The sequence below is a fragment of the Pituophis catenifer genome, unplaced genomic scaffold (assembly GCF_029215685.1).
Source record: "Pituophis catenifer annectens isolate HBS135680 unplaced genomic scaffold, rPitCat1.0.hap2 SCAF_2, whole genome shotgun sequence".
Taxonomy (NCBI): domain Eukaryota; kingdom Metazoa; phylum Chordata; class Lepidosauria; order Squamata; family Colubridae; genus Pituophis; species Pituophis catenifer.
Window position 1 is genome coordinate 225,924,455 of NW_027256882.1, and position 27,557 is coordinate 225,952,011.

At 38.7% G+C, this 27,557-nt stretch overlaps 1 protein-coding gene across 5 annotated transcripts in view; it reads right to left on the bottom strand.

Moving 5' to 3' along the window:
• Positions 1 to 27,557, bottom strand: part of SMARCA2 (SWI/SNF related BAF chromatin remodeling complex subunit ATPase 2) — a 118,377-nt gene that overhangs the window by 28,220 nt on the left and 62,600 nt on the right. For 4 of the 5 annotated variants that reach the window (XM_070938625.1, XM_070938626.1, XM_070938624.1 and 1 more), the window contains exons 16-28: positions 26,009 to 26,172; positions 24,216 to 24,282; positions 23,416 to 23,526; positions 20,887 to 21,129; positions 19,902 to 20,015; positions 18,703 to 18,810; positions 17,951 to 18,037; positions 16,487 to 16,533; positions 14,448 to 14,614; positions 11,664 to 11,827; positions 9,763 to 9,990; positions 4,279 to 4,476; positions 1,235 to 1,312 (exon numbers count right to left, since the gene is read on the bottom strand). In XM_070938625.1, coding sequence (XP_070794726.1) covers positions 1,235 to 1,312; positions 4,279 to 4,476; positions 9,763 to 9,990; positions 11,664 to 11,827; positions 14,448 to 14,614; positions 16,487 to 16,533; positions 17,951 to 18,037; positions 18,703 to 18,810; positions 19,902 to 20,015; positions 20,887 to 21,129; positions 23,416 to 23,526; positions 24,216 to 24,282; positions 26,009 to 26,172 — 1,776 coding nt within the window. The remainder of the gene's footprint in view (positions 1 to 1,234; positions 1,313 to 4,278; positions 4,477 to 9,762; positions 9,991 to 11,663; positions 11,828 to 14,447; positions 14,615 to 16,486; positions 16,534 to 17,950; positions 18,038 to 18,702; positions 18,811 to 19,901; positions 20,016 to 20,886; positions 21,130 to 23,415; positions 23,527 to 24,215; positions 24,283 to 26,008; positions 26,173 to 27,557) is intronic. The other variant, XM_070938628.1, reaches the window with a different exon arrangement.

Below are 27,557 nucleotides of genomic sequence, written 5' to 3' on the forward strand. Positions count from 1 at the left end.
TATATTACTATCCTAAAATTTTATTCAGTTTATTTTGTCCCAATATACCATAACATTGGCCTTTTAGAGGGCTTTGGAGGCGGGGGTTGTCTGATTACAAGAGTTCACAATAGGACACATGGAAGAGGAGGGGATCTCCAATAATTTTGGTGAAAAAGAAGACTCTAGCTTAATGTGAAAATGGGCCAAAACTCCCAGTATGACTACAGTCTGTGATATTATTAAGCTATACAGGCTTCTATATACATCCCAAGTCTACCTTCAATTAAATCTAAAAAATATATTGGCTTTAGAGAAACTGAGTATGTTCTTCACTTCTGACTAATCCATCAGTCTTAAAGTATTTCCTGTATTTATAACTAATAAAAAATCCATAAACATTAGGTTTCTAATCATATAGAGCCTTCGTTTTTAAAAATATTTTTTTATTACTGTCGATGGTCTAATATTACTATGTTGGAACGTTCTTTTAATCTGCATGTTTTTAATAGCGCTGTATAAATTTAGTAAACAAAAAAAGTATATAGATAACAAACACACTTCAAAGAAGCCTCATTGCTTTTCTACTGTTGCTCCCTCTTGCTTTCATTACTTCTGATCAAGATCTGTCAATAAGAATGAGGAGAAAGACTAAAAGGCAGCCAACAAATAGAACAGGTGAAGAAGAGGGACCAGTTGGATTAGCAGCAAGTATCATAGCAGCCTCTTGTGGCACACATAGAGAAATGCATTTCAAGACTAGTTATTAATCTAATAGAGAGATTAGTGTTTTTTAATCCAATAAATAGATAAGTGTTGTATTTCATTCAGGTTTTGTAGAAAGACATAAAAAGAATTAATTTAGTTTATGTTGACTGATATATATTGAAAAATAGCATGATTTGTTTCTTTTCAACTTGGTCAATGTATATAGGTCCAAAATTCACAGAGGGATGAATAATAATTTTGCTAGTTAAAACAATGTTTCAATCTATTCTGTGTTGAAATGCTAGAAATGGCATCCACACTTATTATTTAGCATAAAGAAGCAGTTATAATGTTTGATTATGGAAATGGACATCTTCGATAGGACATAAAAGATGCAATTTGTTAGTGTCCTTTTGTTTCATACATTCCGATGTATTAGGGATTTCACAATTTTCTACCTTAATGAATTCATCCCTAGATTAAAAAGTGAGCTATAAAGGTTATCAAGGCAACAATTCAATCCACAATTAGAAACATGCATCACTACCATGAAAAGATCGAATTCCTCTTCATTTCGTGCAATCATCTGATTCAGAGTCTCATCATCAGGAACTTCATCTTCTTCCTAAAGATGGAAACAAAAATGTTTACAATTTTGTTTTCATTCATTCATTCATTCATTCATTCATTCATTCATTCATTCATTCATTCAATCATGTCTGAAAATCAAGAGACTGACTGGAAAAGTCTGTGCAGTTTTCTTGACATCCTGTGGGAGAGATTTGGGGAAGCAAGCTTCCGGGATGCTCCTTCCTGGCAGCCCTGGGCGACCAGATTAGAAGCCCCAGCGACTTGGCAGGGAGGGGGACTGCCCAGGAGTACAGACACTCATTTTCATTTGGCTAGCCCAAAATTGCGCATAGCCAAAAGTCGGCCCTGGCCATCTGAACAACTCGCAACGACGCCTACCACCACGTTGCTGGGGGATGCCCTAATGGGGGTAGACCAGGAGGTCCCTAGTAGGCAGGGTCTAGTAGTTACTGGTTACGATGGTGCCCGGAAACAGGAGGATTCAAGTAGAGGGGATGGGAGGGATACACAGAAATTGTGCCAGAACCATGCTGTGAACAGAACCCCGCTATCTGAGATGATTCGTTGTGGGACACCATGCAGGTGATACACGTGTTGGATGAACATCTTTGAGAGTTTCCTAGCTGATGGCAACTCGTTACATGGGACAAAATGAGCCTGCTTTGAAAAGAGGTCGATTATGGTCCAGATTACGGTATGTCCATTGCGTTCAGGGAGGTCCACCACCATAGCGATCTCCTCCCAAGGTTCCTTAGGATTAGCCACTGACTGCAAGAGGCCCAAGGGCCGCCCAGACCATGGTTTAGACATCGCACACATTGAGCATTCCTTCACATATTGTTTGATGCCCTTACGCATTTGTGGCCACCAAAACTGGCGTCTAGTCAAATGTAACATTTTGAGGAAACTGAAATGACTGGCCAGCTTTGAGTCATAACACCGCCGTAACACTGACTGGCGTAATGCCGCTGGCACATAGATTCAAGACCCCATCCATGCGATTCCATTTCGGTGCATTAAGATTGACTTATGTGTGTTAAACCAAGGGTCCCTGCCTGTTTCGTGACATAGGTCCGTTTGCCATAAGTGTTCCTTCGTATGTAGGCAGTCTTCGCCTGGGTCCTTAAGTATCATAGCTTGGACAACCTCCTCTCTCTTGCTATGAAACTGAGGCATTTGCGATAAGGTGTCCGCTAGGAAGTTCTTTCCTCCAGGCACATATTTCAGGTCGAAGTTGAATTGCTGGAAATATTGTGCCCAACGTACCTGTTTTGGGGATAATTTCCTTGGAGTTTGGAGGGCCTGCAGGTTTTTATGATTGGTCCTTACTTCAAATTTGCTACCAATCCCTTCTAAAAGGTGTTGCCAGGTCAGTAACGCCCACCGGACCGCGAAGACCTCTTTCTCCCAAATCGCCCATCCTCTCTCTGTCGATGTTAATTTCCGGGATGTATAGGCACAAGGATACAACACCTCATCCTTCACTTTCTGCAACAGCACAGCACCCACAGCAACATCGCTGGCATCTGCTTGTACGATGAACATGAGGTTCGGCTCCCGAGAGAACAGAGCTTTCAAATGTTCGAATGCTTGTTGACATTCAATCGTCCACCTCAGAGCTTGGCCGGGTCTCGCCCTTACTCCAGTATGTTTGGTGCGTAAGAGGTCTGTTAGAAGCAAGGCTACCTGTGCAAACGCTGGAATAAACTGCCTGTAAAAGCTGGCAAAGCCAAGGAAACTCTGTAGTTACTTCCTTGTTGTGGGCGCTTGCCACTCCAGGACTGTTTTCACTTTATTCGGATCCATCTCCACCCCGACCCCCAAAATGCGATATCCTAAATAGTCCAATTGTGTACGATGGAATTCACATTTCGACAAGTTAACGAAGAGGTGTGCAGTCAACAGTTTGCTCAGCACTTGGCGTACCAACTGCACGTTCTTCCATTGTTTTAGTGTATATCAAGATATCATCTAGATATACCAGCACTCCTCGATAGAGATGCTCATGCAACACCTCGTTAATGACCTGCATGAACACGGCCGGGGCACCCTGTAGTCCAAACGGCACCACCCTGAACTTATAACTACCCAATGGGCAGTTAAAGGTGGTTTTCCATTCATCGCCTTGTTTTATGCGTACCCGGTAGTAGGCTTCACGCAGGTCGAGTTTTGTGGATACCCTTCCGGTGGACAACACTGCCAGGAGGTCTTTGATTAAAGGTAGGGGGTATAGGTATTCTACACACACAGAATTCAAACCTCGGAAATCCACACAGAGACGTAGCCCCCCGTCTTTCTTTTTTCTGAATAGCACAGGCGCAGCCATCCGTGACCTGCTGGATTCGATAAAACCTCTTGCCAGATTTTTATCGATATACCGTCGAAGTTCCTCCATCTCGGGTTGTGTCATGGTGTACATTCGGGGTTTTGGTAGTTTGGCCCCTGGGACCAGTTCAATCGTGCAATCTGTTGTTCTATGGGGGGGGCAATACCTCACTCTCCTCTTCGTTAAATACCGTGCTTAACTCCCTATACACATCAGGGAACCCCCCGAGCCCTTCCCCCTGCCCTCCGGCTCGCTCAGTCTGTTCCTCTGGTTCTGGCTCTGGGCCTACGAGAAGCCGTAATTTTCGATACCCCCCTTCCCACCATATGTGGGGTTTCAATTTGTCCAGCCATGCCAACCCCAGGATAAGGGGCTCGACCATCCAGTCTACTATAACAAACCGTAAGGTTTCTTTATGCTCCCCTATCCGTAATTGCACGAGTTCGGTGATGAGTTTGGACGGGGGGGCCCCCCAGAACAGAGCCGTCCATTTGTTCGAATCTTATTGGAGTTTTCAATTGTACTGTACGTAATCCCAGGTCATCCACTATTGCTCTGCTCATTAAACACCGGGTGCAACCGGAATCTATCAATGGCCCCCGGTGACTCGCCTGGGACATACGTGGGTTCCGCACAACGACTGGTATGACAAATGGGTGTACCGGTGCACTTACCATGGGGTCATTTGGGTCGCTTTCTTCATCATCATTCGTGGTTATGGACCCTCCTTCCGGTACGATGGGACTCTTCACCTCCTGTGGAGTAGGATGTGGGCTGCCACGTGGGGTTTGAGCGGCTAAGCGGGATTGGTCTGCGCTTAAACGAGCTCGGCCCCTCGGTGTGCGGCCCGTTGCTGTCGGCTGTGCCTTGGCCTGGACGGGAGGTAAAGGGCAATCAAGGGCTCGATGACCTGGTTGGTCGCACCGGAAACAGCGGAATGCACCTCTGCCTGCTGTTTCTGGAGGGTGAGTGGGAAAAGAGGTGTTCCATCCAGGACCCCTAACAGTGGGTGGATTCTCCACCTGACGTCGTTGCGGTGCAGTGTCTCCCTCCCGGGGTTTGAACTCCCGCAAACCCACATCCAGGTCTACAGCTGCTTTAAACCACTCTGTTAGACAGGGTGGCAAGCCTCTATAAACACAGGCTTGTCTAATCTCCTTATCCAACCCCAGTCGAAAATGGTGCACTAACAGACGTTCCGGCCAGGCCCGGAGCCGTCCTGCAAGGGCCTGAAACTCTTTTATATACTCTCGGATGGATCGTCCTTTTTGTTTTAGTGACACTAACTCCCCCTCCACCACTTGGGTATGGGTGTCATCCTCAAATCGGCTTCTTAATGCTTCCAAAAGCAGACCAATGTCTACTAGCTCCCTCGCGTGATCGCTATGGAGGTCTGCAACCCAGTCGGCAGCCTCCCCTATCAACACATTAGTTATCGCAACCACCATGGACCATTGGAAGGGATACAGGCATCCATAGAGGTCTAAATAACTAAGCACCTGGCTCAAAAAAAGGGATACCCGATCAGCACTACCAACAAATGTGGTCTGTATTGGAGGGGGCCCCCAAACCTGTTGCTGAGGCCAATGTCCTGACACCCATATAGGGGATGGTCCAGGTGGTGGCCGGGCTTCCTGTGTATCCCTCCCGTCCCCTCTACGTGAACCCTCCTGTTTCCGGGAACCATCGTAACCGGTAACTACTAGACCCTGCCTACTAGGGACCTCCTGGTTTACCCCCTTAGGGCATCCCCCAGCGACGTGGTGGTAGGCGTCGTTGTGAGTTGTTCAGATGGCCGGGGCCGACTTTTGGCTATGCGCAATTTCGGGCTAGCCAAATGAAAACGAGTGTCCGTATTCCTGGGCAGCCCCCCTCCCTGCCAGGTCGCTGGGGCTTCTAATCCGGTCGCCCAGGGCTGCCAGGAAGGAGCATCCCGGAAGCTTGCTTCCCCAAATCTCTCCCGCAGGATGTCAAGCATTGTGGACCCTAGGCCAGTGGAGTAACTCCACTCCCCGTCGTCCTCTTCTATCCAGCGTCGCTCCCACCAACCTTGAAAAGTGGCTTCCAAGGTTTGCAGAAGTGGTTTGCTATTGTCTCCTTTCTATGTTTGAGAGAAAGTGGCTGGCCCAAGGTCATCTAGCTGGTTTTGTGCCTAAGACAGGACTAGAAATCACAATCTCCCACTTTCTAGTCCGATGCGTTAACCATTACACCAAACTGGCTGTGATGACCTGGAGCACGGCACAGAGATAACACAGCTGGCAATCCAAACTGCCCCTTTATTGCTGCAAATTTCCCCACGTTTCTGGCAAGTCCCAGATCAAAGTGATGACAAACTCCCACACACACCTCAAGCAGCCTCTGGCTGCAAATAGTCCAGCCCAGTGCTGTATACACCATGGCTGCACAGCAATAAAACCAGCAGGGCAAATCAAGGAATTCAGAAGCAAAGGATCCAGGTAATTAGTCCAGAAAGCCAGAAAGAATGCAAGCACTCTTGGAAAGTTCAAACGTCGGCACTCAACATTTCAGGAATTCAGAGTTGTTCCCGACAAATGCCCTTCCCCAGTGTCTCCTTAAGTCTCATTCTCCAGGTGTGCCTTGTGAAGAGGGGCGGGGGACTCTTCTCCTGAGTAGTCTGTGCTGTTCTCGCCTTCTCTCCGATCAGGAGGGGGTGGTCTTTGCTCCCTGCCTGAGCTCTGTCTCTCATGTTCCCTGCTTAGCCTCTTTTGGTCATCCTGCCCATTCCTCCCTGCCTACAAACTGTCCTAATTCTGAAAGGCCCTGGCCTGACTGGCCCTGCCCTTCCCCATTTTCCTCCAAAGCCAATGAAGCCGCCCCCTCAACCTCTGTCGGCTCCAGTTCCAGCTCATCTTCCCCCACAGATTCAGGCTCCGACGGGGGCATGACACTGGTCCTCTACTATAAAAAACCACTAGAGAGAGTCTATTAGAGAATATAAGCATGTGCCTATACGGGTAGTCCTCAGGTTACAATGGCAATTGGGATTGGGATTGCTCTCGCTAAGTGATATACAGGTAGTTCTCGACTAATGACCACAATTGGGCTCAAAACTTTTGTTGCTAAGTAAAACAGTTCTTAAGCGAATTTTGCCCCATTGTACAACCTTTCCTGCCACAGTGGTTAAGTGAATCACTGCTGTTGCTAAATTAGTAATACGGTTAAGTGAATCTAGCTTCCCCATTGACTTTCCTTGTCAGTTGGTCGCAAAAGGGGATCACGTGACCCAGGGACACTGCAACCATCATAAATATAAGTCAGTTGTCAAGTGTCTGAATTTTGATCAAATGACCACGGGGATGCTGCAATGCCCGTAAGTGTGAAAAATGGTCATAAGTCACTTTTTTTCCAGTGCTGTTGTAACTTCAGTGTCACTAAATGAACTGTTGTAAGTCAAGGACTACCTGTAGACATATAGGGCAATGTCATGGGATTGCTGGGGTAACTCCAAAATACATGAGTCAATAAGTGAGTAGTAGCCAGAGAACCACCTAAGGAGCATGGGGATGTTGCAGGGAGGCCCTAGGAGACAGAGACTGTGCACAGGCTGGAGTCTGAAGGAGCAGCTGTATATGAATGCAGGAAGGAGGGCACGGTTAAGTGTGACCCCAGGGAGGCTGAGGGAAGGAGGCCATGGTGAGAAGAAGGCCATGGTGAGAAGGAAGCCGTGGTGGTGGTGGGACTTACCAGACTTGCAACTTCCCTGCTGCCTTCTCCATTGAGTTGTGATAAGCCAGCAGGGAGGGTTGCAAATGTCAATCATTTGACTATGGGATGCTGCAATCATTCTAAGTGGGAGCTGGTTGCCAAATTGCAGTCATGTGACCGCAGGTGTGCCTGGATGGCCAGAACTTCAAGGACCCATCATAAGTACCATTCATTCAGCATCGTTGCAACTTTGAATGGTCACTGAACAAGTGTTAAATGAGGGTTACTTGCTTGTTTTACATCACAAATGGCCAACATTTTAAGGGTTTGATACAGCTTCGATTCAGTCAAGTCTTTTGACTTCATTTTTATTTACAGCTACAAAACAACTGTTGTAACAAGAATAAAGACTCAACTCAAAGCTATAATAAACCTCATCACCTTTAACCAGTGAGTCTCTTGAGAAATGACATATCTATGTTCCAAATATGTGCCATTTTCATAATCCATTAATTAGATTTCACACATCTCTTTCTGCAGTTTCTGTCAATGGTTAGAGCTATCAAACCTGGATTGCAAAAATATATGTGGCCACCAGAGGGCTGCCACATAACATCATAAAGTTTAATATTTTGCTGCCTTCTAGGGGTCATCCAGATTCTTGCAGCATGGTTATTTCAAATCTGGTGCTGGTAGTCTGCTTTGCTGGGATGGCCCCACCTCTTTGTTCTGATTGGTTGGGAGTCCCAGTCTGTGTCTATTGGCTTGGCTTCGGGTGTATGGTTGGTTTTTCTCCACCAGGTGGCAGGGCTTCATCTTTGTGGCTGGCTGGAATGTGATTTCCCTGAAGGTCTCGGGGTGTGTGTGTCTGGCTTCTGGGGTGTAGATCTTTCTGTCTGTGGGTACTGGGACTCATTTGTTGACAAGGGCTAGTTTCCAGATGTCTGATAGGCGGGAGGTATCATCACGTTTATTCATGTTATGGGGGCATTTTTCTATTTCAATGGCTTCCATAATTATTCTCTTGTTGAGGTGTTCAGTTTTGGAGATTAATTTGGTTCCTTCAAAATCAATTTCATGTCCTGTTGCTTTAAGGTGCTGGAAAAGGGAGGAAGTTTTTTCTTCTTTTCTGACTGCATTCTTGTGTTCTGCAATGCATGCATTTATTCTATTAGTTTGTCCAATGTATGTGGCCACTCCCAACCAATCAGAATGAAGAGGTGGGGCCATCCCAGCAAAGCAGACTACCAGCACCAGATTTGAAATAGTAACGGCAGTTGCTGCAGAAGACCCCTTGCATGATGGCAGATGAGATTCTGCCGAAACGTTGCCAAAGTGCTCTCAATCTTACACGGGAGAAGACCCGAATACATCAAGACTTGCATACCTGTACCCGTGAAAATCTACGAAAACAAATATATATATATATATAATATGGATATATATAATAATATATCCATAAACTTGGATGCTTAATCTAATCCTTTAAATCATAGATCTTTCTGAACAGCAATATTAACAACAGATGTTCTGTGATTTTCTTTTATCACCATTTTGTATGCTCTAGGGAAGCTCAATTTCTCTCCTAAGAAGGAAGATCCCACACCAAGGACACATAGAAGGATGATATATAGCATAAGACAGAACATACAGTCTAAGTTGTATCAGAACATACTGTAGAATACCGTTTATTTTATTTTAATACCCTGAATCCTTTTGATTAAAAACACTTAAAATTAGAAGACTCCATTTGATAATGCCTTCCGTTTAATCAGAAGACTTTTATTATTCAGTTTCTTAACCATGAAATCTTGCTATAAGGTTTTAAGGAGAATGAAAGGAACCTTGCAGAATGGCCTGCTCTCTTTTCCACAAGTTACAGTTCAACTTGTAGCTCTTACAATTGTTCCAATTGTAAGTTCCAATTAATGAATTCCTGGATCCATAATACAATGATTTAAAGGAAGATGAGTGTCTTATTATACCAACATCTCCCAACTGCACGGCTTAAGGGCAACTGCATCACTTGACAAGCCTCGGATTTCCTTCCACTCTGACAGTACCTAGCAGAACAACAGCCACTTCTGGGTTTATAGGGGTCTGGGGCTTCTGCCAATTCAGAGTCTACCCCTTCTGTTTCTGTTGGTAAAGCCTCATTCCTTTTCCACTTTTGGTGGAACTAATTGTGTTTCTTCAGCTCTGGCTAAGATTGATGGTCAGGGATGTTCCTGGGCATGATTCAATATTCTCTTATGAACTAGAGCAAACTTGTGTCGTCACAGCATCGTCACGTGACATATTGTGACTCCCCCCTTTGCTAAACTGGGCGTGGCCAGCGCGTGACGCATCCAGCTTGCAGGCCGCGAGTTTGACACCCCTGAACTAGAGCATGAATCAGGAACTAAGTGAATTAAGTGTAGAAATACTGGAATTGGGAAGAGTAAGAATGCAATGCACATCTATTTTTAACAGAGATTTTTGTATAATACCTCATTTTCTTCTTCATGTTCCAATATGGCTTGGAGAAAAGCTCTTCGTTCATGGCTTGAAGATTTTTGGTCAAACATGCCAGCCTGAATAACCTTCTGATCCACATTCAGTTTATATTTTGCGGCTGCCAAGATTTTCTCCTCGACACTGTTCACTGTGCACAATCGTAAGACTCGAACTTCGTTCTGCTGCCCGATTCGATGAGCTCTGTCTTGTGCTTGCAAATCCTGTAGAAAATACGTTTGGTACACTTCTAATATTGGAATAATTGGGCAAAGCAAAACAACATCATCAACATTTTACATTCAGAAAAGCACTACAGACTATAATCAATATTCCTAAATCTAGAGCTTCTTATACATTAAGCTCTTTAAAGTTCCAATTAATGAATTCCTGGATCCATAATACAATGATTTAAAGGAAGATGAGTGTCTTATTATACCAACATCTCCCAACTGCCAGCATAAATCACACAATCAGATTGTGATACAGTTACTTGAATGTTATTCTATCATAACTGGTTTGCACTTGTTCTTCAATTTTAATTTTAATTAATTTATGGTTAATATATCAGATTGATGACTGATGTATTTTAGAGCTCATCTATGTTATATTATTAACCTCAAGAAAAGATACCTCAACTATTAGTATTTTAAAAAATCTTTCTCTGGAGTTTGGCTGTAATACTCAACTATCATCACCAGAATATAGTTTGCCAAGGGGGCATCCTAATCCATGGTCATTGTATAAGAACTTAAAATATAATTTTCTCAGATCCTGAATTTGGAGCTCTCCTTCATAAATGTCTATGGAAATTCTCAGTCATTCAGGCCATGGTTGTCGCAAAGGTGCTTTTTCAAGAGGCAACTGGACTTTCTGGTTTTTCTTTGAAGATGTTTCGCTTCTCATCCAAGAAGCTTTTTCATTTCTTCAGCTGAAGAAGCTTCTTGGATGAGAAGCGAAACATCTTCGAAGAAAAACCAGAAAGTCCAGTTGCCTCTTGCAAAAACATCTGTGGGACCTCTTCTTCATAACTTCCATTTCCTTGCTATCAGAATGTTCTGCTTTCCCACCGGTTTGAGAAAATTTGATGTTGAGTATATCATTAATTAAAATGTAAGCATTTAGCTCATTCTTTCTCACTAATTTCAATCCATTACATATATGCCTGTTCATACAGCATTCCACAATAGTTTATATTAATATCATAATTTGCATAGCACTTTTAGGGATTTCAGTAAAAACTATTTATTAAGTAAACAAAATAAATAAACAGTAAAAATTAATATTTTTCAATAAGCATTTTAAAACCAAAAATCTATGACAACTTTGATGGCCTAGCAGACTATTTAGAACAATAGTAATAATCAGCTTGCTTTCCTTTGAATACTATTTTCATCTCTGATTTTGAGGAAAAGCCAAAGATGAAGCAATATGACATTTTATGTGATCAGGCGGAGATATGAAGCTTTTTATTGGCTAAATTATGGGTACTTAATCTCAAATTGGCTTCATATTTATAAAAATAGGATTAAAATTTATAAAATTCATCTCTAACAAATGGTATTAGTGACAGTCCTTGACTTATGACAGCAACTAGGAAAGGATTTTCCCTCACTAAGCGATGCAATTGTAAAACATGACTGCATTGCTTAGTGACATCAATGCCTGCAGTCTCAGTTATCCTAAGTGGTGGGAACCATAGCAAATTTTATTTCACAACCCGCAGCCAAATTGATAGTGGTTGGAAAAGAAATCAAAGAGGATGAATCCAGAAAAACTTAGTTTGATGGGAAATGCCTCAGCATCTTTGATGTACTCTAACACATTACTATTCACAGAAAGCTTTGTTTTATTACTAGTGATTTAAAACAACATAGAACAATGAATCATAAATTACCTGGTGAGGATTCCAATCACTGTCAAAAATTATAACAGTATCAGCTGCCTGAAGGTTCAAACCCAGACCTCCTGCTCTTGTGCTCAGCAGAAAAATAAAGTATTGGGAATTGGGCTCATTGAATTTCTTCAGCAGAGTTGCTCGATCTTCTGACTTTGTTGTTCCTAAAAAAAAAAAAATTGTAAATAAAAAAGAATTCAGGAATTCCTAGCCTGCAAATATCTGCTTATTATCCAGACTTTCAAACATCTGCAATATTGATCCCAGGATTTAGTTATACTGGGGACTCATCCCTTTTATCTGCAATACAGAATGAATTTGGAGGCAAGAATATATGTTTTTTTAATGTATTAACCCAGGGCTGCCAAATTCGCGGCCTGCAGGCAGGATGCATCACGGGCTGGCCATGCCCATATCTGGTTTAGCAAAGGGGGGAAAAGTCCCAAAACATCACATGACACCACCGTGATGATGTGGATTTGACAGCCCTGTACTAACCAATAGTTCTCTTCTTATGCTTTGCTTGGATAAAGCTTCAGGAACAACTATTTTTAAGATTGTTGGCATCTTAATTGAAGAATTACAATTGTTCTTGGTGAAGAAGCTGACTCTAATGAATTTGTTAAGTAATTACATGAAGATAAAATCAGCAAAGTTCATTTCTAAGCCATCATATTTGAGAGTCAGTCTGAAGTAGTGGTTAAAATGTTGGTCTGGGGGTGAGGAGTGCCATGGTCCAGTCTACTTTCAGCCTTAAAAACTTCGGTGACTTTGGACCAATCACTTTCTCACTCTAACCTATTTTACAGTATTCTTTAGAGGAAAAGGAGGAGGAGGAGAGAGCAGTATGGATGGTGCTTCAAGTTCATGAATGAAAGACTGGACATTAAAAACATTTGCTATTGCTGATTCTGGAATTATTTTAACAGATTAACAGAGTTGGAAGGGATCTTGTAGGTCATCTAGTCCAACCCCCCACCCAGGCAGGAGATCCTACACCATTTCTAACAGATGGCAGTCCGTTCTCTTCTTGAAAGCTTCCAGTGATGAAGCTCCCATAACTTCTGAAGACAAGCTGTTCCATTGGTTGATTGTGCTATGTAATATTTATTTATTGATTATTGATAACACCTCCCAATAACAAGTTCTCAAAAGTGGCTTACTTATTTACATAATAACTTTCAGCCATTTGTATGTCACCTTTGCTTATTGTTTGGGAAACAACATTAAAGTGAATTACAATATTTTTATGGTTGTTCGCATAGTAAGCAGAGGCAAGTTACTCAGATGTTCTGCTCATAAGAAAGTGGAACATCTATTTGAAACAAATCCAGGTGATTTCAAATAAATTTTATTATTTACCCAAGTTCTGATTGTCCTGAAGAATAACCACACTGCAGGAATAGCTGTTCCCCTTCCCCACAAATGGCTATAATCAGGAGTGACTCAGACGGGTCAGGTAATGTTGGGCTAGGACAGGGGTCAGCCACCTGAGGCTCTGGAGTCGCATATGGCTCTTTCACCCCTCTGCTGCGGCTCCCTATCACTCAAAATACGTGTCGCAACTGCCAATGTGTGACACCTGCCAGCACGCGATTAATTGAGCTTTTCAACCTCCGGTAGGCCAACCATAGATAAATCCAAGAAAAGAAAAGTTTCAGAAGAAAACAGAATGTTTAATTCAACTATACAGTACATATGCTAGTTTTGTGGCTGCTCAAGAAATAGTCAGGCACGGGGAGGCTTTTGTGGCTCCTGGTATTTTCTTTTCTGTGGAAAACGGGTCCAAATGACTCTTAGAGTGTTTAAAGTTGCAGACCCCTGGGCTAGGAGGACAAGATTGCTTTTGCAGTTCACATCTTTCCTCAAAGAGCTGACTTGATAGAATCCTCCTATTCAATAATCCCGCTACCTCCAATGTCAGCGGCAGTTTGTCTAACTCCCTTTTAGGGAAGAGTTAATTTTCATTTTTCTAAGAGTTTTGTTTTGCTAAACATGCTTCTCAGAAATATGTTTTTTTCTTGAAAAAAACTTCACTTTCAGCCAGTGACTAAATAGAGGGAGAGTATTTAATTGAAATTTTATCTTTATACATATTCATATAACTATAACCCCCCAAAAACTCTCTTCTGCCATGGAAGATCTGTAGAGACATACTATACTTTGTGCAATTAACTTTAAACCTTTTAATAAACTTCTCCCCTCAATCCTTTATTTAGTTAAGAATATCACCTCCTATGATGGAAGTAAGTGTTAATCAATGTTAATGACAAAGAAGAATCCAAACTGAAACAGAAATATCAAGGATATTTTAACTTGACAATACAGTTGTTTAGAGAACTGGAGAAATAAATGTAAACACTTCAGCGAAATTCCTAGATTTCTGCCATATTATTATTTTGAAAGACAGCCTTAAAATAATGAATGAATGAAAGGAACATGATATTTGAAGCATTTGTGACCTTTGTCTTGATTGTAAGATCCCTGTAAAGTATCTCAACATCGTTTATAGGAAGCTAACAAGTTGAAACACCATTCCAGAAGCTGACAGTACTGTCTGTTTTACCGTAATAATAGGGTATCAGAAAATAAAGAATGTTCCCAATCACTGAATGACAATGGCAATAAAAGTCAAGAATTTTAGACATGGCTTTCCCAGCCAAAATTTAGAGCCTTTGTTACAATAATACAAAATAGACCTTAATTTATTAACAGCATGTTAATTAATGAGAGGTATTCCTATTGTAATCTTTAAATGAACTCTAGATTCAAAATGGACATTACCATCAAGTCGCAAGTAAGCAAAGTTTCGAAAGGCAAAGTAATCTTCCATAATAGTCATAAGGGATGTCATTTGACAGAAAAGAAGCACACGATGATTAGTGGCTCGCAACTTTGGTAGAATTCGATCAAGTAGCTCAAACTTTCCAGAAGCCCGATAAAGCTCAGCTCTGAGACAAAAAACAAAAACAAAAAATCACACAAGAATTACTTTTATTAATCCAGAAAAAGCAAAAGCAAACAGACTAAATATGGTCTGGGAGGGAGGGAGGGAGGGAGGGAGGGAGGGAGGGAGGAAAGAAGGAAGGAAGGAAGGAAGGAAGGAAGGAAGGAAGGAAGGAAGGAAGGAAGGAAGGAAGGACTAGTTTTAGAAGGAAAGATACCTTATGTCTGGAAATAATCTTTAATATATAGTTTTTATTAACAAAATGTTTAACAAAATAAACCCATAGGGCAAAATAAATAGAATAAAGAAAAATAATGAATGACGAGAAAAGAAGATAGTAAAGTAACATAAAGTAAAATAAAGATTATAAAGAAGCACCCTTCAATCTCCTTGACAGCAATTATAAATGCATTTATATTTTAACCTCTCTCTCTTCTCAGGTTGCATCGAAATTTTATTCTTTCCCTAAGCTACCCTTTCCAATCTTCAAATCCATAAATCACATTTGTCTGAAAGTTTTTTTCACCTAGCTGGTTTGGGGGGCTTCTAACAGAGTAAAACTTCAGAATTCCAATATTGAAATACTTCAGTATTCAGTACAAATAGAAGGAATGGAAATTTATATTTTATTTGTTATCCGCAGATTTTCTAAGTGTTCAAAAGATTGTTTCTTCAACACCTTTAACTATTACCTTTTGGTAGTTTGGATTTTTCTGAGGACATATTTGACCCTCTATTTTCATGCTTTACACACAATATGTTATTTCTTATTCTTCTAAAATTTGTAGACATAAAAAAAGGCCATTTTCTTTGTATAATTTGAGTGTGACCTGACAAACTAATTTAAGCTTATACTTTGCAATTAATCTCATTTTACCGAAGTGATATATTTCTGAGTAAACATATCCATAATTAATTGAAGGACCATCCCTCCTGCTGTGAATCTGCATAGGTCAGCAGAAGTAACCCTTCTGAAAATATTTCATAGCGCTATCTAGCATGTGGGAGAGGGCTTTTCTTATGTGACCCCTAGACTATGGAATGTACTCCTCAGGGTGTAGGTTTGTCTCCCTAAATGTCTCACAATTTAGGAAATCCATCTCTTCCAGTCTTGAAATGTGAATTGAGTAGCATTTTGATTTTTTGATTCAAATTTTAAGTTTCTTTTGATTTTAATTGTATTATTTTATTTTTATGTTTTTTTAGTTTGTATTGTTAATTGCTGTAAACAATTTTGGATGTTTAAAGTCAGAAACAGTCGATCAGTGCCTTAAAGTTTTCTTTACTTTCAGGGAAAAATATGAAACATATGTCTCCACTGGAAAATAAAGGAATATAATAGGGATCTAATGTGCAGTCATGCAAAATTGGAATTTTCATCCACTTAACTGATAGATCACACAGTATCTCCAAAAGAGATACTTCCTTGCTATTACTATTGCTTCTAAATATTTAATTGGCTAAGAGTTCTAATAACTTGTTTCCCCTTAAGCTGGTTCGCATTTTACTTTTGTCTTATAACATAACTTTTTCTAATATATATGATTCTTTTGGTATTTTGATCTCTAATTATAACATCAATAAATAATGCCAATAACCCTGGGATTTATTTGGCACTTAACAGTACAGTTTATTAATTTTATTTACTTTTTTCATTTATTTATTTAAAGATTTATATTGCTGCCCATCTTAAACAACTCTGGGCGATTCAATTTCTTTTATCAATATAATATTAATTTGGTGCTTTAGAAGTGTTTGCCTAAATCATGTCTTATTCTAATTTTTTATGTCAACGTATTTTCTGAATGGTTTATGTTTTAATTTGAAATAACCCCATTTATTAATACATTGGTCACAAATAAATGAAAAAAATTACCCATTGATAACACCACTGGAATAACCCAAATGTTCAGCAAAGGATTCCTGCAAAATGATAACAATGAATTATTTAGCTTTTCCATATTAAAAGTTCCCTAAAATCCATCAGAAGAAATGCTTTACAATGCATAGGACCATGTTAAAACATCTCTTCTAATAATTGAAACATCCACATCCTGTTCTAGGCTTCCACTTCGATACCCAACAAAAAACATGGACAGTAAATCAAAGGGAAGTACACAAACACACAGGGACAATGGGAATCAACTTACAAAGCAGCAACATCAGCTGCAAAAAAAAAAAAAAAAAAACCCGGCTTCTGAACTGAACTGAACAGAGTACTTGTACTTATTTCTCACATTATGAAATACCATTTGAATTCTTTGCTTAGCTCTAGAAAAGAATCACTTAAAATGCATAAATTCAGCTTTCTAGTTCCAATGTTATTTAAAACAATGGATTTCAGAAGTTATATTTTTCTTAAAAATATAAAGGCATACTTAAGTTACATAAATTAGCTGGCAAGCTACATGCGATTATTAAAGTGGTGGGTTAAATAAATAACAAGCAACTAATTGATTAAATCCCAAAGGTGCTTTTTTGAGAGGCAACTGGACTTTGTTTTTCCTTGAAGATCTTTCGTTTCTCATCCAAGAAGCTTTTTCACTTCTGTAATTGATTAAATGATTGCAACTAATCATTTTCTTGGTAATCTATGAACAAGTGTATGTTTCATAGAAAATAATGATTCATAACTGGACGTGTATTTGTTTGACTGCATTTATTTATAACTTCTATTTCCGTGGCTGCCAACTACTCTAATGATTTGTACTAATACAACTTTAAGCTACAATTGCTGGGTTGTTGCAAGTGAATGCAAGGGGACATGCACTTCTGCTCTTTTTTGGTTAGATGTCAAGTTGTGTATGATAACTGAACCTTGATTTTCAGTTCCTTACTCCCAAATGAGTCAAGGTTCAAAACTGGAATAAATCAAAACATATTGAATTACCACATCCTAGCTTTCAGGGAAGCAAGAAGGAAACCAGAAGTCCCATTTGCAATTACTAGTTCATTATATACCTCTGTGCAAAGCAGGAATAAACAGCAGCTCACCAACAGTAAATTAGGATAAGCCAGCAATTTTTGCTCAGTGGAATTTGCACAATGGGGGTATTTTCATATTCATGTGATTAAAAAAAGGTGTAAAATATTTCATGTCAGTCAGGATGACGAAAGCCCCTTGACTATATGAAAAAGTCAGTCATTTGATGATAGGCAGGGAATTTAATTAGTCATCATCAAAAACAAAGTTTCTCATGTCAAGTAATTGTTCAGAAATTCCAACATTTAGTTGATCTATACTGAAACTGTTTTCAAAAGATCTCACTGAAAGAATAGAAAAATTATACTTTAAGTGTGAACAGCAACTGTGTAGAATGAAATGATAAGATTAATTTACCTCAATATGTTGGAACATATATGGGTGATTGCATATTTTCCTCAGCTGCATGATGGTATTCATGAGTGTTTTGGCTCCACCTTTTCCCTGAGGAAGTGACACAAAGGTAGTTAAGAATTAATAAAATCTGAAAAAACATTGTTCGCTTAATATATGGTATATTTACCATATTACCATATTCACAGTATAGTATATGCTTGTTCTAATATGTTATCTAGAGCCTTTGAAAGAGGTGCTTTGTAACAAAAAAAATTAGTAAAAGAACACTCAACATAACTCTGTGATATTCCCAAATTGGTGAAGTTTACAGATGCTGTATTTGTGACAGCTGCTGCCAGCTGAAGGGACCATTTTATGAATCTTTTAAAGCAGCTGTGTCTTCTTCAAAATCTCATGGCTATTTTGGAATACATTCTAAAATGTATTTTTCAGACAATTACTTAGGCTTGATATTTTTTTATCCAAATTCTAAAGTATCTTTTGTAACTAGTCATCTATTCGTGTTAATTCACAGTGCTGGTTGTCCTCAGTTTAAAGCATTACAGATTCCCTCCATTTCTTTTTTAATCCACCATCTGTTTGCAACAATCTAGGTCTCATATATAATGAATTCTATTTTTTTTTTTTTTAGTAATGTTTGGTTTTTCCCTAGTTATACTCAAGAAGGCTCAAATCATTTATTCGTTAGAATTACTTTTTTTGTATAGGGGAGTTTAGTTCTAGAAAAGACAAGATGCCAGGAGTCTTCTCACCTTCTTGTCTTTCTCCGAGCCATCAGTAAGGAGGATTCCCTTGGCTTGCATGTGGCGATACAAAATCTTCTGCAGGGCTGACATATCACACTTTATCACGTATTCAACCTTGTATAAAAACAGACAATAAATATTAAATAATGCAGCTTTTTCAAAACTTTTTAATAAATTTAAACAGTTTTGAATTTTGACACCTCTGTATTAAAACATAGGTGTCAAAATCACATTGTCAAGGTGTCGTCATGTGACGTATTGCAACTTTTTCCCCTTTGCTAAACTGGGCATGGGTATGGCCAGAGTGTGACGCAACTGACCTGCGGGTTTGACAGCCCTGTATTAAAATGTCTGCGCTTTTTAATATAAAAATCATATTTACATAAAGATTTACAAAACAACCTATTCAAAGTTATAAATAAGAATGCTAGCAAAACTAGATTACACTGGTTCTCAACAACTGACTTCAGGGAAAAAATAATACAAAAAAGGTTAATTCTCTTGCTACGTCACAAATATATCGCCTGATCTATCCTATCTGTTTACTCTTACTTATTCCAAAAGTTAATTATTTTCTATATAAACAATGGAATAGTGATTGATGATCTTTGGAAGATTATTAATCCTTGAGATTATTATAATCAATAGTACTATGCTATATTCACATATACTGGATTTCAGCTAAAAGGGCAGCAGGAAAGTTTGTAGAAAATGTGTAAGAATACACTAAAGACACACATATGCACACATTATGACATGGTAAATTGAACCAGTAAAGAACTCAAAAACAGTCCTCCTTTAATGACAGGAATTGGGACCAGGAATTCCATCACCAATGGCACGGCTGTAAAATATTTCCCATGTGATCCTTAGGAGTGACATCACATTGATTTTGCTGCAACTTTGAGGACCGGCTATAAGTCTCCTCATTCAGCAGCTTCATAAATTCAAATGTGACTGAACAAATGGTTGTTAACTGAGGAACTACCTATATTGTTTTTAAATGGATGGATCTAGCTCTAAATTATTTACTATTTTACATTACTTATATTATTGATAGTTAGATAAAGGAAGATTCACAACCAAGCTCAACCTTCTGTAGTTTCAGGCAGAGTTGAATAAGTTCCAACAGAGGTATATTTTGCATTATATGGCACCTGGATTTATTACTACAAGTAATTCAACAGAGCTTCTTCTTCACAAACCTTTTCTGGTAACTGAGATTCAACCTCTTTCTTCAACCTTCTTAACAAGAAAGGTCTTAGCACTTTATGGAGACGCCGAATAATCAGAATAGTTTCCTCCTCATTTAAATCCACCTAAATGGAAAGATTAAAAAGAGAAAAAAAGCACTTTAAAAACAACACATACATATTTCATTATTTGCAACAGTACTACAAAATCAACTGTAACCATTGCAACCAATTATACGTGGGATAAACATCACGTCAATTAAAAACCGGGATCCACGAACACCAGCTGGCAATCAAACGACACGATCCCAAATCCTTAATCTCTACCCACACTGACAGCAAACAACACCAGTTCGATTGGAGCAACACAAAAATCATCAGCCACGCTACCACCCATCATACTCGTGAGTTCATCGAAGCCTGGCACTCCACAAGCAATTCCATCAACAGACGCATTGACCTACAACCAGCCTACGAACTCCTCAGAATCCAAATCAATTGCACAGCCAACCAGAGACAGCATCGACCCTCAACCAACCCATGCAAGCCCCCCCAAACAGCACTTCATCTCCCAATGAGCCTCACATGATGTAACTTCCCCATCACAAGACTCTCACTGATGACTCACAGCTGACTTATCGTAAAACCTATTACAAGACCCTCACTTGATACACCCACACTGAAGCCCTTATAAACAAAAGAACATTGACATTCCCTAAACTCTGCTGAAGATGTTACCTAGCCTGGTAATGCAACATTCAGAAACCAACCCACAAGCTCAGAGAATAAACCTTCACCCCCCACACCCTCATATTTCATTAATTTTTAATGCTAACAAACACTTTAAGCCTTTTTATATACTAATACAATTTAGTAGATTAAGAGTGCATTAATTAGAAAGTTCACTGTATCAATATACTATACCAGTTGCTATGAAACAGACTGTCCATTTAATATAATGTGTTACTATAGCATTTTAAAATAAATTGCCCAGTACCCTTTCTCCAGTCATGGCAAAAGGAGCATTGAACCATTGTTCAAAAGTGCTGCAACTCTTGAAAATTGTTGGGAGGAGAAAATTAAGGAGAGCCCAAAGTTCAGGTAATTTGTTCTGCAATGGCGTTCCAGTCAAGAGAATCCTTCTTGGTGCCACATAATGAGTATTTAGCACCTGAGTCAGCTTACAGTGATGGTTCTTCATTCGATGACCTTCATCTACAATCATATATTTCCATCGAATCTATGAAATAAAGAAACAATTGGTAGGAAACTATATTGAGATTCCAACCTATGAAATCGTTACAATTAAATACAACTGAAGCCTTCAAAACTCATATTTCATTTCAAAGTATGCAATAATTAGTACATATTTTGCACAATATTAACCGCCACTAAAATTGGAGTGCATCAAGTGTACATCATAATGTCCACCTTCAAAGGCATATTGGATTAATACAATTCTATATAATAGATAATAGTCAATAAAATTTAGACTGAATTTGTATGATTTTATTTTATTCATTTATTCGTCCAACTCCAACTCTGAGTGGCTTCACAAAGTTAAAAGAACAAAAGCTCAATAAAAATGAGCAACATCCATAAAATGAAAACTCAAGGGAACAAGAATCTTAGTTACAGCTAGATAGGAGCCTATCCATCCATCCTAAACCAGGTTAACCCTTAAGGGTTAAATCCTTTAACTAAAGCCTAAGACAAAAACAGGGTTTTAAAGAGTGCTCTGATACAAATTTGCAAGGGGGATGCTATTCTGTAGGGATATGTGCAGTAATAGAAACATATAATGAGAGAAAATAAAAATACTGGCTTCACATCCTTTAATTAAACATTTTTATATATACACAAAATGCAGAGTAAGTTCATCACTGAAAGAAAATTCCAGAAGGTGAATTGATACAATTTAATGCATTCAACTATATAAAAAAATATCAACCCAGTAAACTTTAGTTCACAAGATAGCCTCATAGGACAGAAGGCTGAAACTTGATCCATTTATTCTTACTATCACTTTGTAAGAGAAGAGGAACAATGTAAGGAAGTGAGAAACAGAGTCAATGAATGGATGAAACCATACCCTTAATATTTTATTGAGGAATCTTGAAAATCATTATCAGGAGCTTTATGTGTCCAATAACATACATATTTAATTCCAGACAATCTTTTTAGCCTTCCCTTCATGTGCACTAACATTCTCCACAGTAAATTCAACTGATTGAACTGGCAGGAAAAATCTTTCTTAAAACTGATTTGAGAGGATTGAGAGCCTCCCAATTTTCTCTCAACGCAAATGTAGGAAGAGAAGGAAGTGCAAAAAAGCGGATTACAGGTAGTCCTCGATTTATGACCACAATTGAGCCCAAAATGTCTGTTGCTAAGTGAGACAGTTGTTAAGTGAATTTTGCTCCATTTTACAACTTTTCTTGCCAGACTTGTTAAGTGAATTGCTGCAGTTGTTAGGTGAGTAACATGGTTATTAAATGAAGCTGGCTTCTCTATTGACTTTGCTTGTCAGAAGGTTGCAAAAGGCAATCACATGATCCTGGGACACTGTGACCGTCATAAATATGAACCACTTTCCAAGCATTTAAATTCTGATCATGTGACCATGAGGATTCTGCAATGGTCATAAGTGTGAAAAACGGTCATAAGTCACTTTTTTCAGTGATGTCGTAACTTTTCACTAAATGATTTTTTGTAAGTTGAGAAATATCCGTATTTTGTGGGGTGCATTGATAGTCTATTTACAAAGTGCCTATACTGGGTCCCAGAAAGGGAAAAAAAATAGCTTGAAATTTTTGGAAGCTTACTAAAGCAAACACCTCTCGTTAAAAAATGTACACATTCTGAAATGCAGCAAAGTGAATTGAAGAAAGATATAACAAATTACAATGGATTCCATTATTTAATTACCTTTACTTTAACAAAATAATTCTGGGAAGTACTGAAGTATTTTCCAAAGAAGGACTCCCATGTTTTAGTGTCTATTCAGTTACCGTGTCTTAATGCATAAATGAAATGAACGGTACAAATTTCAATCTGGTCTCTGTTATCTTTCCACATCTGGAAAATGTTAACAAAGCCTGATTCTCTTTTCCCCCCTTTCACTGTATTCATCTCTGCTCAGAAACAAAGAACCGGAGAAGAGCTGCAGATAAAAATGGAATAGCAGGGTTCCCAGGTAAATGGGATTCAGCAGAGGGATGAGGAGGTGGCTATTCTGCTTGACAAAGAGCAACGGTGTGGAATTTATGGGATCCACAGGTAGCAAAATCTTTTCCCTCACCAGCAATCCTGAAAGGACTCAGCAGGAACAGAGACAGTGAATGGGATGGGAAAAGGCAAAAGCAATTCAGAAAAGCACAGAACTTTTAAAGACAATAGCAATTATGGATATTGTACCTGGACCCTTCAGGTTTGGTATAATTCTTGCTAACTGGGAGTGGAGGAAGCCAAAAAAGAAAAGAAAAGAAAAGCTAGCCATCAAGAAAAGTCCCAAATATAATAGTACCTTAGCAAGAATGTGTTTGTCCTTTATGATGTATTCATATGTAGTCAAAAGAACGTTAAATTTCCCACTACGTAGCTGAGGTACAAGCGATCGACGCATAGCAGGTGTACCCTGAAAAAAAAAAAGGAAAAGACAAAAAAATGCATCAAGATGTTGTTCACTAAAAAAGGATAGTTGTGAAGTGGATTAAAAAAAAGGGAAGCACAGCGTGCCTAATATATTATTAATATTTCCAGTCCATTCAAGAGGAAGCCATAGACAAAAAGAAACATGGATTGAATCTTTACAAATGAATTCAATAGATCTGCTGTAAGGAGGAAAAACTAAGTTCCTCCTGTCTTTCGTTGACAGAACCCCTCAATGAATCTTTTCATCAGCAAGTGATACCCCGTTGATAAACAGCAACTGGAAAAGCATTGCTCAGATAGCGGTCTCATGCTGCAGTCAATCTCATGCCTGTCACTCCAGCCTGTTTTATAACAGCAACTGTAACTAAAGTACTCTGGTGTGGACTAATTCATTATAGGTAGATTGCCATGCTACAATCTGGTATCTACATTATTTATATTTAAAAAAAGAATATACTAATGTATTGTAATTACGATCGCGATTACTTGGAACAGAACATATTGGAATGAGTATTCGTAATTTTCTTATGCATTTCAATTCCTGAAAGTACTTGTGAGACGTTACAAATCAGGGGACAGAGTTCTATAGAACAGCCAACACTTTACGATTGAATAAAATTGCTCAGTGAATCTGAAGTTACATCTTTACATTCATATATAAAATATCCAAACCTTGTAAGAAATTTTCACCACAGAAGGGGCCCATTTGTCAAATTCATATGTCCAGTTGGATAAAGTCCTATATAAAAGATTAAGATTGCAAAGTATATTAAAACTGCATCAAACAAAATTCTGCAACCTGATTTTAACAAAATGAAACCTGTAAACCATGTTGCACCTCTTCACTGTTAACAGTAGATTGCTCTCCCATCATGTCAAAAGTGCTGTCTGGGTTTCAGATCAGAACTTGACCATGTTTCTGAAACCTTATTATACGTGTACATAAACTTGTCTAGTCTGTATCCACCAAACTGATTTTTAGTGGATTTTATGAATTTCAATTTCACTTTTAAGGACCTGTTCACAAAACTGAAAGAAACAATGACATAACATATATTCCTATTGTATTTTTATGCTTGGATCCTTGCTTCCCAGTTCTCTTTAAAAGGCAGAAACCCCAAGTCACACATACAGAAAATGTGCACACTGGTCCTATATAGTCAACATACAAATAAAGCAAAGTGGATGAATTGGGTGTCTTAATACATATACTAACACCCCCAGCAGTATTCCTATTTGCATGGAATAGATCAGTACATATTTAATGCAAAGATCAAAAGTATTTTGACAAATGAAGAAATTTGAAAATGTATTAGGTTAAAAAAACAACAACCAGAGTCAAGCCTAGGAAGAAATTTTTATTTTACTTTTCTTGATATTTCTATTTCTTTATTTCAAAGACAGATAATTTGCAATTCTACTGCTTTCTCTCCACCAATGGATACACCAAACGTATGCCTAATTGTTCAATAATATAATTGCTGCAGCCTCAATAACCATAATATGGTTCACTGACAAGTTATTTACTCTTCTGCAGAATCTGAGCTGATATGTTTGATTTGGGAGGCAGGGAAGGCTATAAAACAAAACCTGCAGACATATTGCAGCACATGTATAAACAGATATCTGACTTTAAAGTGGCATTGCTGATTTTAATTAAAATCACTGGCCTTAACAAGAATCTTTTCGAAGTTAAGAAGAAGATAACTGAGCAAAACAGAGTTTAAGCATTTCTGTCAAATCCTATTTTATACTAACACTGGATTAACCGCAAAGATGGATTAGTTAAGGAAGAAAAATGATAATCACTACAATCACCAAATGAGCAGCATTGCAATTCCACAATTCTCATTCAGCCTAAGTTCACTGGGAATTTGTAGAGTTGGAGCTCCAGGACATCCAAAAATTGTGGCTGGTGGAAGCCAAAAGATTTAAGCAACTCTCCAGAAGAATGTGAGAATCCTCAAAGGAGGACATTTTGGAATCTAAAAGGGCATCCTATGCAACCAATCTCAGCTAAAAAACACATTTTCCGCCTTGTGAATCACAATAGGGGCTAACTAGGGGGACTAAAAGATACAATAAATTTCAACTGCTCTAAGCCATCTGTCCCAAAGGTGCTTTTTCAGGAGGCAACTGGATGTCCTTGTTTTTTCTTTGAAGACGTTTTGCTTCTCACCCAAGAAGCTTCTTCAGCTCTTACAGGATAGTGGAGAATGGAAGGATTTATATTTCTTGCATATAGCTGGTCATTTGCAACCTTTTAGACCTCTAAGCAATTTGGTTTCCAATCTCACAGAATCCATACTTAAGGAAGGAAAGACAATCAAAGATTAAATCAGCAACATGCAGGCAGCATACTCCTGGTGTGTGCTTTATCCAGTCATTAAAGGTAAAGAAAAAAAGTACACGTTGTTAATGAACCAATCACAGAAAATATCATTAGGAAAAATCTGCCTACTTACGAGAGGGGAACAATGATGAGATAGGGTCCATTAAGCCTTTTGTGATCCATCAGGTAAGTGATGAGTGCTATCGTCTGTATGGTCTTTCCTAGCCCCATTTCGTCAGCTAAAATTCCATTTAAATTGTTATTATACAAGGAAACCATCCATTCCAGGCCCTGGACCTGAAATACAATAAAATTCCCTCGGTTATCCGTAACAGTTATATTTTACTATTTTAACATCTCTGCTTTGGAGTCGAGTGCCTTGGTGCTGACAATAAGTAGCATAATAATAAAGAAAACATCAAAAATCTCCCATACAAGAATCACATTCCATGTATAGTAGTAGTGGTATTCTTTTGCTCTGAAAACCAATCTCTATTTTAGGCAGTGTTAAATATTAATACTGCTCATATTGTGACATAGCTCAAGTTTTTAGCAATCAGTACAAACTTCAAATTTATATTTTCACGGTGCTATAGATCTATTTGATAGCATTTAGAGCAATAAAGTACATTTCCTAATCACCAACTTGCACATTACAATGAAACTGTCCTGAATATTGTTTGAAAATAAATTATGAATGATAAATTGATTCAATATTGCTGTGTTGCAATAAAACACAGTTAATTTAACATTTTAACTGGTAGAAGTAGTGAGCAAAACACTGCAGCTAAATGAAGTGGATTTAGAAAATAACAATTAGTCCAATACAAAGTCAGACTTCAGAAAATATGTTCTCGCATACTTCCCTTCCCTAGTTTGATTTTCCATTCATGTTTCCCAGAAGAGCTAAGCAATTTTCAAACCTAGAGCTGCACTTGGCATTTGAACAGTGTACTAGAAGTTGCCCTCCAAAAGGGGACAATCCAAAAAATAAAAATAACAATGATATTCCAGGTCATTAGGTAGGACTCGATTGGTAGATAAAAATGCCACATCCAGTCTGATGTATACAGATAATAACATTAAAAAAAACCCAAATGATTTATTACCTATTTAAATTTAATAAAAATTAACTGAAATGTTGTATGTTATAATCATACCTCATGCATTTCATAATTTTTCTCACCCATCTGACTAAAAACGCCATTTTTGGAAGAGCTCCATCAAGGAGTTCTAAGGCTGCCTGGGAGCCTGTGGATTTAGCTGGTGCACCTTTTACATATCCTATCGGTCTATTTTATTGTTTAGATTCAATTCAGATTGTGATTGCACATCACAATCTGAAAGTTTGTGCTAAACTTTATATCTCTGGAAACACAGCAAAACATAGTTGGAGCAATTTAGCAACTGGGACAGATTATATTCACCAAAGTGAATATAAAGAGAATGCCATTATGCAATTGTATAGCATGTTGCCAGTTCAAGCCCCGAAAATCTCAGACAACACTTTTATATTCAGTCTTGATAACAGCAGTCTAATGGAGCATTACCTTTGCTTGGTAAAGCAGTTTTCTGAATTCCGATATTTTTGATATTACAGTTATGACTAATAGAACAACTGTAATGCCAATCTGCAGTAATGCTACTCACTGGCTTTATTAACTGCTGCTTCAACAATAATA